Here is an 11,166-nt window from a genome sequence, read left to right as displayed (position 1 = left end):
ATTAAAAAAAAAAAATTTTAACGAATTAAACTATATAATGTAATTAAAATAAGTCTTTTCTCAATTTGAAATCAAATTTATTCAATTATGTATATTTACAATCAATTTCGAGATTTACGATTGATATGAAAATATTCTCATTGTCAATGAGATGAAAATAAGTTGCGTGGTTTTCACGAAAAATTTATCCCGGATGATTTGAGAATAAGGAATTATTTTAACGAATTCGCGAGACAGATCTTCTGAAGGAAATCAATCAAATGCGACGTGACTACAACTCTCCATGTATACAATACAGTGCAACCTCTGACAACGCAAGGTTAGGTGCGCAGCCTGTCCGCGCAGTTAGGAACTACCCCCACCACCCCGCCTATGTTCTACCAATGCATTGACGATATACATACATACTTATATAACTATAAAACCGCTTGAATATTTTCAATTCCCACATATTGTTGTTAAACTAATAACAAACGAAGTATGTCATGTATAAAAGCCTATTGAGAAATAACGTTTCCCCAGAAATGAATAGAATATGTGTATGGCTCGGGGAAAAGACAGCAAGAACCTAATTTGTTGCGTCATAACTATAGAGCCATACCAATAACACATCTTATCACAATAAAAATGCACGTAGGATACAATAAAACGAAATTATAACGATAATTAATCTAATTAATAATACGTAGGCTTCTATTTTAAATTATTTATTTTAAATTAACTCAATTGTTCGACTGTGTACGTATATGTACATACGCACATATTACGTAATTACATTATTAATGCATATAAATACTGTGAAACTGTAGCTACGCAGCTCGCAGGGACACACTGATCATTCGATTCTCCTCCCATGTTCGGTTGTTCGTTGTGTACTTGAATTCGATGCCACTGTTTCTTGTACGCAGCCACAATTTGCGACGTACTAGTTCGGGGAAAAGAATTTTCTGATTTTATATTAATTTTATTGGCAAAACCGAGAACAAACGTCACGCACATGGTCTTAATACAATACAATACGCCATACTTTTTTTCGCTCGACGCATGCGCGGTCACCGCTCCCGGTGCTGCCGCTCGCAACAGCGCTCGGTGGAAGCACACCGATCATGGTAAAAAGACGTGTCCCTTTTAAATTCAAACCGTTACACTGTCCTTTTGAGAGTAAAACTATCGCGAGTTGCTCTCGAGAGTATTTCTCGCTTCTCGCGAGTGGACACTGCCCCTGAGCTTGACTGCCCGAGAGCATAGCTCAACTGTCTGAGAGTAAACGTGTGGAGACTTGCTCTCGAATGTATACAAATTCATATTGCTGTCTTTTTCTGACATTTTCTACTCGCACGAGAGTTCTCTCAAACTCGAGCCAGAATCGTTGTCTCTATTATACCGAACTAAACGCGAAGCTACGTGCCATTTTGAAAGTAAAACTATCGCGAGTTGCTCTCGAGAGTATTTCTCGCTTCTCGCGAGTGGACACTGCCCCTGAGCTTGACTGTCCGAGAGCATAGCTCAACTGTCTGAGAGTAAACGTGTTGCGACCTGCTCTCGAATTTATACAAATTCATATTGCTGTCTTTTTCTGACATTTTCTACTCGCACGAGAGTTCTCTCCAGAACACGAAACTACTTCGTCTTTGCAAAGCAACTGTCCCATAGCAATATGATTATGTATCCCTTCAAGAACAAGTCTAGACACGTTTACTCTCAGACAGTTGAGCTATGCTCTCGGACAGTCGAGCTCACGGGTAGTGTCCACTCGCGGAAATACTCTCGAGAGCAACTCGCGATAGTTTTACTCTCAAAAGGACAGTGTAACGGTTTGAATTCAAAAGGGGCGCGTCTTTTTACCGTGATCGGCGTGCGTCCGCCGAGTGGCGTTGGGAGCGGCGATCGCGCATGCGTCGAGCGAGAAAAAGTATGGCGTAGTATTAAGACCATGTGCGTGGTATTTGTTCTCGGTTTTGCAAATAAAAGTATTGTGCGCGAACAGAGAGCTAGCTTATGTTTGGCTCGATGTACGTACAGTGACCCAAGTTCGCGTTTCTTACGTTTGGCTCGCAAGAAATATCACGAGTTCTAAGAAGTTAAGGGCTAGAATTTTTCCCAGAACAGTTGCCAGCGTACAGCGATTAGAAATCGGGCAGGACGACTTGTACTCAGTCGGTGTTTACGAGGCTGTCGAACGAGTGTCTCGACGAACGACGAACGTCGCTTATACTGCGCGATTATAGTCTTGTAGGGAATACATCTAACAACACGTTTTCGATTATACGCGGATATTTTTTTGAAAAAGTTTGACGTTCATTTCCAATCAGTTTACCCATTTATCATATATTCACAATTTTCTCTGTTACAATATTCTTTTCCTGACATTTTCTACTCGCACCAGAGTTTTCTCAAGAATACGAAACTGATTCGCGTTTGCAAAACTATTCTCCGACAGTAATATGATTACGTATAAATTCGAGAGCAGGTCGCAACACGTTTACTCTCAGACAGTTGAGCTATGCTCTCGGACAGTCAAGCTCAGGGGCAGTGTCCACTCGCGAGAGATACTCTCGAGAGCAACACGCAATAGTTTTACTTTCAAAAAGGCACATAGCTTCGCGTTTAGTTCCATATAATACATATAACGACTCTGACTCGAGTTTCTTACGTTTAGCTCGAATGTCTTCTGTTTCACTAGCAAAAAACATCGTGAGCCTCACGCAATGTTATGGTACGTGAGGTTGGCTAGGCCCACGTTACAGACTTGAGGGTCACTCACACATCTAAGATTTATCCTAGAACAGCTGCGTGTAACATGGGGCAGAAATCGGGCATATCGTCACGTACGCAGTTAGTGCTTACCGGGCCTGCCGAACGGATGCGTCGACGAACGACGTTTTTACCGCGCGATCATAATCTTGTAGAAAATTCAGTGCTCCCTCGAATAAAGCAAAGCGGGTTTCGATTGTGCGTGGATTTCGAATTAATTTACATACTTAGCTTATTCGTAGTGTGAACTAGTGCGTCGCAAATTGTGGCTGCGTACAAGAAACAGTGGCATCGAATTCAAGTACGCAACGAACAACCGAACATGGGAGAAGAATCAAACGACCACTGTGTTCCTGCGAGCTGCGTAGCTACAGTTTCACAGTATTTATATGCATAAATAATGTAATTACGTAATATGTGCGTATGTACATATACGTACACAGTCGAACAATTGAGTTAATTTAAAATAAATAATTTAAAATAGAAGCCTACGTATTATTAATTAGATTAATTATCGTTATAATTTCGTTTTATTGTATCCTACGTGCATTTTTATTGTAATAAGATGTGTTATTGGTATGGCTCTATAGTTATGACGCAACAAATTAGGTTCTTGCTGTCTTTTCCCCGAGCCATACACATATTCTATTCATTTCTGGGGAAACGTTATTTCTCAATAGGCCTTTATACATGACATACTTCGTTTGTTATTAGTTTAACAACAATATGTGGGAATTGAAAATATTCAAGCGGTTTTATAGTTATATAAGTATGTATATCGTCAATGCATTGGAAGAACATAGGCGGGGTGGTGGGGGTAGTTCCTAACTGCGCGGACAGTCTGCGCCCCTAACCGAAAACCATGCAACTTATTTTCATCTCATTGGCAATGAGAATATTTTCATATCAATCGTAAATCTCAAAATTGATTGTAATAATATATTTCATTATTGCATCTTTTTTTTTTATTCCAACCATAATTCAATTTAAATTATCAATATTTATTTTCAATAACGTTTAGTTACAATCAGAAACCTCTAAATTGATTGTAAATATACATAATTGAATAAATTTGATTTCAAACTGAAAAAAGACTTTTATTTTAATTACATTATATAGTTTACTTAGTTCAAATTTTTTAAAATTTAATCCGTAATTTATATTTATAGATTTATATACGTACTGACGATATGATTTTCGTATCTTTCACATTGTCATTTTCATCAACGATTAGAAATATTCAAAATTACTTGCCGCGGTCATATTTTATCCCTCATAGTTTCCATTTCCTATAATCCTCGCGGCAGTTCGATGGATAGTCGTGTTGTTTATTTATCACTTCCTCGGTCAATGTATATGCGTAGAAATATATGCACATATGTACATTGGAAGAACGTAAATGTACCTCAGTTTTTCGTGAAGGAGGGGAGTAGGTCCCAATAGTCGACGTCTCTGAATAATTAAAATTACATTTCTTCGCGAAAGTTAGTATAATATTTCAGAAAAATATATTGCTACTCCTCATACTGCAAGATTTAAGACAGAATAATTTTTCTTAGGATATTAATAATTTTATAACTCTTTAGATTAGCTTTACATTCAGTAACGTGTCATCAATTTGTCTTCGAGTACACAAGAGGGACATAACGCGTCCCACAGGTCGCGAAGGGGTTGATCTCTTAAAAAACCCACCAAATTACCAAATTCTTCCTATCAAAAATGAAATTCCCAACGATCAAAATCACCCATAAAAATAAATAAACACAAATTATTGCAACAAAACTTAGAATTCACGGTCATTTTCGATCGAGAGAGCCTACTCGGGATTCTCTTAAACGCGAAAGACAGCAAGTTCGCGTGGCACGAAGGCGTCGTCCCCGGCGATCGTTGGAGGTGTCTCTTCCTACCTCGGTTATCTCCGACTATTAGCGCTCGACTCTATGCAAATTCAGCAGCAAGCTGTAGCGGTGCTGTTCGAACGGACCCCATAAATTCCGGCGGACACGAATGATCTCGGCTCTCTCTCTCTCCCTCGCACACTCACTCCCTTCTCTCTCTCTCTCTCTCTCCCTCGCACACTCACTCCCTTCTCTCTCTCTCTCTCTTGATCCGTCTGTTGTGGTATTCGTGGCTGGTCGTTTGACGACACCGTGAACGTATACCACCGCGATGTAAGCGTACACGGAAGGTATTCGCTTACGTACGCCTTACTTACCTCGATCCGCGGCCACAGGCGCGAGGAGTACACGCGTTCCGCCGCGGCACGCACGCACACGCACGTGTCCTCTCGTGGCTAGAGGCGCGGGCGCCCGTATCGCGACAATGAACGCTTTAACGCTTCGGTTCCGAGCGATCGAGCAGGCTACCTATCACCTTGCATACGTGTGCCGAGCATAGCCGGCTTCGGGGTATTTAGTATTCGAAAGGCATTGGACCCACAGTACTTCCCACGGCTATTTCCAATCCGCTTGGTATTCCGTGGCCGATGTTACCACTTGACACGCAACGGTCGTCCTCAGACGAAAACAGATACAACAAGACGTATTAAATAGTACCTAAGGAACTGTCTGGCTAAGTAGACAGTCTATCGAACCCGTAAAACGATACTTCCAAGTTAAATACCTTTGCCTCGTGACGGGGAGTCACAGCAGGTGGTGCAGATTATGGTTAACACTGAAACTACCAGGCGGGTCGAAATGACCAATTAAGGACTTTTCAAAAATGAATTTTTATATAAGTAAAAGGTGATTGGAAAAGTTAAATTCATATCTGTACAAATAGAAGCGTAGATTGAAGATTGTATTTGTAATTAATTTGCATTTTAGGTGTAACTTCAATGACAATTACCAAATGCAAATTGACTTTTTTAAATTTGAGGGAAATTTCAATTGAAAAATTGCAAGGCAAGGATTTAATTTCACGTGAATGCTTCTGTGTACGTAGTGTGATGGCTAACTAAATCTGAAGTATGTTTCTCTGAGTTGTTTTTGTTTTCCATGACTTTCTTCTGCGTGGCTCACCTAATTAGTTTGAAATACAATAGTTTAAACTGTTGTATTCTTTGGTACCAAGCCTTCTAGCCTTAGCTAAGACTATAGACTGCGAGTTATGTATAGGGAAGCAGTTCAGTATTTTAGGCAATCTTTGAACCTCAGTTTTGCATTACCTACTTGTTTTATCCTCAAAGTTGTGTCTTTTGACATACGATCCCTCCCCTCGATAGTATATTTGCGCGATAGTGCAAAAATTTGGTGCTGCGAGTCCAAGTAAAATGCTAATTCTAAAAATTGGACAATTTCGAAATTCTTAAGCGTAGACTGCCACAGTAACTAATCAACATCTCGGTTGCAATGAAATTCGATCACAAGTGCTGTTTTTCCTTCAAAATGAATTTCTGTTGCGTTCGTTTTAAACACGTAAGCCTGTTAATAAAGTTTTCTTGAAATTCCAACTCTTCTTGCCGATTGACGAATTTATTATTTATTCAGATTCGCTTCTTAAATGCAGTTTTAAATGCACCGATGATGGGTGTGATAAGAATATTCTAAAAACCTACTACAAAAAGCTCTCGAAATGTCCGGTTCAATGGCTAGGACAGAAATGGCCGTCGCGGAGGATCCCACCTGTTTGCTGACACAGTTTGGTTCAGTTTGGTGACACAGTTCTGGGAAAATCTCATTGTAAACCATCCCTGGAGAATGAAAATTAAGCGTTGCTTTTACGAATGTATCTCTTGTCACAATCTCTCCTTGTTTCACAACAACCTATCTAAATACTTAATTCTCACTTTTCCAACTATCATCCATTAGTACAATCTAACTCTTACGCATCGAAATACAAACAGCCCTTTTCCATTTTAAATAACATCTAGGTAGTGTTAATCACGTTGAAACATAGCAAACGACACTTTTCCACAACGAACGAACAAGCTTATCAGCCTCTCCAACAAGTTATCCATTTAATCGCGATAATCGAAACGATGCCGTAAAATCGCGTAACAGCTCTTCTTAACGATTTAACGCTGCTTGACACTTGGCATTTTATTACCTCCGCCGAATCGAGAATCTTAACAAACCGTACAGTATACAGCGGCGCGATAAATTCAGCTGCATAAAGACCTCAACGTGTACCATATCATATTTCCCGTTGCTCCTTTTGGCAAACATTTCTCTGGCAAGATAGAGTGTCAATATACGTCACGGAGACACCTGTTTCTCCGAAGATTTAAACGAAGCAATTTGCTTTGACCGACCGTTACGGTCTGGTAAAACACCTAATCATTCGTTACGAAGATCCGCACGTATCATCGTTGCTAGCGTGTTTACTTCCGTTCACGATACAACCCGTTCGTTTCTCGGATTAGCCCGGCACGCTCGTATTCAACGGCGCTGTCTCCCCTGGCGGGACAACCGTGTGTGAAATTGACTCGTGAATTATGTGTAATTTGTCACAGTAGTCTGCCGGCGGCGTCGAGCCGCGACTTCGCGGTTATACCGATGGCTGCGCCCAACGTAAACGATCCTGCATGCATGTCGCTCCGCGTGAAGCTCAACCCTTCTAGACTGCGCCCTGTGCCGTGCAATTAACCTTAGGCGACACGACACTTTTAAGAATTCCCCAACTACCGCCACTTTTTTTCTTTTCTTCTTTTATGTATTCCATTTTCTTCGATCGACAATTTTTGTACAGAATAGCTAGCCCTTTCGCGACTGGCGGTAAATTTTTAACCACGGCTGCAAAATTTGTTATTTTGTCCGTAACGTTTTAAAATTCGGTTTATTAACATCAAGGTGGACGTGCGTAAAGAATGAAATTGAGGATTAAATTAAAGTGCAAGTGCACCAGAAGGATCGGGTAGTACGGTGCGAGTAGATCTTCGAAACGCCTATAGGCGCGAATAGTAATGAAAGGGTTAAGGTGAAGGAGTTTGGTACAGGTGTGTTGAGTGTATAGTACACGATACTTTAACCGTTTGAGTACCAGAGGTTTTTAAAAAAAAACACGGTCGAAAAAAGCCGAACAGCGCAATAGCGCTTTCTGAATGGGATGCGAAAAGATCGAAGCGATGCGACAGCGCTCCTTTTATTTCATGTCGAGAAAAGCATGAAAAGCATGTCTTGGATTACTTATATACAAAAAATTTCGTCAGATTGTGAGTGCGCCATCAGTTGTCCGTATCGTTCAAATGCGCTGGGTTTTTTCGACATGAAATCTGAAGAGCGCGAAAGCGGCGCGTGGGACTCAAACGGTTAAGATTAGGTTTATGGAACACGTCATTTTGACGCATTTCGAATTTTCACGAGGAAAAGTACAGAAACTGTTTAAACTTCTCTGCTACCACTTACGTTTATCGTAAATTTGATATAAATGTGTAATGTCACATAGTTTCGTTCATAAGTTAATAGTGTATATGTTGTTTTTTAAAGAAATTGTGCGCCTTTCGTTTGACGCGTAGAGATAGGTGTATAGTAATTGTCCGTAAACCTAGTGTTAATATTGAAATGAGCAATATGGAATTTATGCACAATCGATATTTTCAGCGCGACAAAATCCAAAGAATTCAAATCCATTTGCCTGTATCGAAATTCACGTTTCAATCAAAAGTAATTTAATTTCACTGGACCAAACTGCCGAAAAATCCTACTTAATTCCGCGCTAATACTGTTCACATGTCGAAAAAGTATAATTTCTCAGTTTTAATTTTCACCCAGAATTTTACGTTGCAAAAGTTCTGCAGCGAATAACATTTTCTCGTGCGAGGTAGCGGAAATATTTTCGCATCGCGTTTTCTAACCATCGTTACCTTCGAGTAATGCTTCTCATACCTATCGAGTGACGTGGTCACGAAAATGAAACGAAAATGACGCGGGGTAAATGAAAATAGGCAAAAAGCAATTCCTTTCGATTTTAATTTCACTCTATCCTGACGTTGCCGCGTCGGATAATGGTTGTTCTCGTTAGTTTCTAATGAGTTTCACCTATCCCGGTACGAGTCTTACTCATCAAAGGATAAAAAGGTGGAGCGACGATTGCGTACCGCGGCAACATAAAAATGTTAATATCGCTCATTAAGGGCCAGCGCCCTCCTGGACCAAACTGCCTTTTTCGTTTTATATGGAAATCGTTATTATGCATCGGACCTTAGCGTTATGCACGTGCGGCATTATTGTGTTGCTACGTTGCAGCCGGCTGGTATGCGGCCAGGCCCCGTTATCTAAGGATGGTTCGATGGTGAATAACCCGACGTAACGTGGCGAGTGACAGTAAATAACCGGACAATCAGATCGTGAAATCATTTCCTTGATCTTTCGTTAACGCTTCTGTGATTCCTTTCGAGCTTTCGTTCTGTATGGTTGCAATCATGGAATGCATTCTTTCGTTGGATATCCCGTAGCAAAACGGAACGATTTGTTGTTAACGCGACGCGAGTTGCACTCGTGAATTGAATTTGAGAAATTCGAGGGAAATTGTGAAATTTTGTGTTTCGAGGGGGTACTTAAGCCACCCTGAAGCGTTTAGACATAGGTAAGACTTGGGAATTTTTTTCTTAGGTAACTGCTGAGCGAAAAATTTCGATTTTTGGGGGGGATATAAATGCAACTTTTGACTTGCTCTTCCAATTTTTTTAACGTACAATTGTTACAAAATGGCGGAATTATTGAGAAATTTTTTGCGCTGGAACATTGATTGCTAGCCGCCGTTGCTGACAAAGATTGAAACGTGTGAAATAAAAAATTCTTGTTGATTTACAAATGCGAATGTATTATCTACAATATACCTTGAGGTTCTTTCGATATCTCAATTATTTAATTTTTTAGAAACGTTTAAATTTGAGTGGTTTCTCCTTTTCAAACTGCCACCATTTCTCTAATAATCACAATTTTTGAAAAATTCTACGCTATATTGTAAATAATACATTTTTATTCATATCAACAAGAATTTTTTATTTCAAACGTTTCATTCCATCTAGCAGAAGAGGTTTCTCAAGTAGCAAATAACTCCCCCATTTTGCAACGTTTTCACTTTTCGAAAATTCGAGAAAAATCCCGAGAGCTACGTTTATATCCTCTGAAACAATCGAAACTTTTCATTTAGCATCTACCTACGAAAAAAAATTCCCAAGCTTCACCTACTTTTATACGCCTCACGGTCGGCGGCAGAAGGGGAATAAACGAGTGAGAATTTTGTATAAAGTTATTTAGTTACGAGCGGAACACAAACATGAACGTGATACGCAAATAAGCATTTTTACGTAACGAAGCAGCCTTAAGTTCCATTTAATGCCGCTCGATTTCGCTTTAATTAAATGCGGGGAAATTTAATTGCGCGCCTGTATATTTCTGAATAGCACGGCCTGATACAGGATGCAGAAATTCTAATAAAAAGGTATACGGCTTGCAACGCCGTAGAAAATACGAGTGCACTCGGATACGGTTGTATTATAAATTTCTTGAAATTTTCGTTCCGCGTTTTCTCACATTTTTAATTCCCCTTCTTTCCCTCTTTCACTTATATTCACAGCTTTCGTTATTATTATTCCCAACAATTTCATCGTACGTACATGTAACAGTTTAGAAAGTTTATCAGGTTTTGTTGCGCCGGCTTGTATCGGGCTGTTTTCAACCCGGCGTTTATTGCAAAGCAAACCGACTTAAGCTCATAATCCTCTTTGATCAGCAGTTAGAAGTTAACGGCGGGGCATACGTTTCGAAGCTGGTAATGCTAAAAGCTGAAACCATGCCAACTCGAATCACGGAATATTTTACGTATGTGGTACACCGCCCGGACCGTTCAGATCGTCGGTTTCAATTTTCCAAATTAACGATTGTAAATTCTACAACGTGACGAAGAATTCCGTCGTTAGCGCGAGACTTGAAACAATTCCGCGAAATCGTGAAATTAATTTTCGTACACGCGGAGAGAGGGGGGGGGTGAAACTCTGGGCGACCAGTCGTGTTTCGAACGAACTTTTATTTATTCAATACTAGCCACCAGCCCCACGAAACGTTTAATAAACAATTTCCCACAGGCGTTGGCCCACCCTTTTTTATTTCTTTTTCTTGTTTTCCAGCACGGCCTCTGACGCATCGCAACCCCCGCCGGTGATATCTAAAGTATGCGAAACAAAGTTTAAATCTGTCGGACGCGAGAGGCGCTAACTTGATATCGGTCCAGTTCGGTGCAGAGCTTCTATCAAAACACGCGAGAAAGTTTTACCGTGTATAGGACCCAGCCCACTTCTTCAGGGCCACTTATCCACCTATATCGTTATAAAGTTTCGACGATATCGTCGCGATTTTCTCTATCGGGAAGGAGGTGGCCTGGAACAGCCCCTCTATACGCGCTTCTTTATACACCGAGTCACTCGATTCGCGTTTAAATAAAGGCTGTGAACGATAAGAGTGAAAAATG

The 11,166-nt window shown here is 40.3% G+C and overlaps 2 protein-coding genes across 2 annotated transcripts in view; one reads left to right on the top strand and one right to left on the bottom strand.

Moving 5' to 3' along the window:
* The window catches only part of LOC108578786 (autophagy-related protein 16-1-like), a 433,092-nt gene extending 422,239 nt beyond the window's left edge, over positions 1-10,853 (top strand). Inside the window, exon 8 of the mRNA XM_017942181.1 lies at positions 10,826-10,853. Coding sequence (XP_017797670.1) covers positions 10,826-10,837 — 12 coding nt within the window. The 3' untranslated portion in view covers positions 10,838-10,853. The remainder of the gene's footprint in view (positions 1-10,825) is intronic.
* The window catches only part of LOC108578785, a 112,213-nt gene that overhangs the window by 85,359 nt on the left and 15,688 nt on the right, over positions 1-11,166 (bottom strand). The gene's annotated exons all lie outside the window — the stretch shown is intronic.

This window comes from Habropoda laboriosa, unplaced genomic scaffold (assembly GCF_001263275.1).
Source record: "Habropoda laboriosa isolate 0110345459 unplaced genomic scaffold, ASM126327v1 scaffold47, whole genome shotgun sequence".
NCBI lineage: Eukaryota > Metazoa > Arthropoda > Insecta > Hymenoptera > Apidae > Habropoda > Habropoda laboriosa.
The sequence above is the reverse complement of the archived record's forward strand: the minus strand, read 5'-3'. Positions and strand labels throughout refer to the sequence as shown.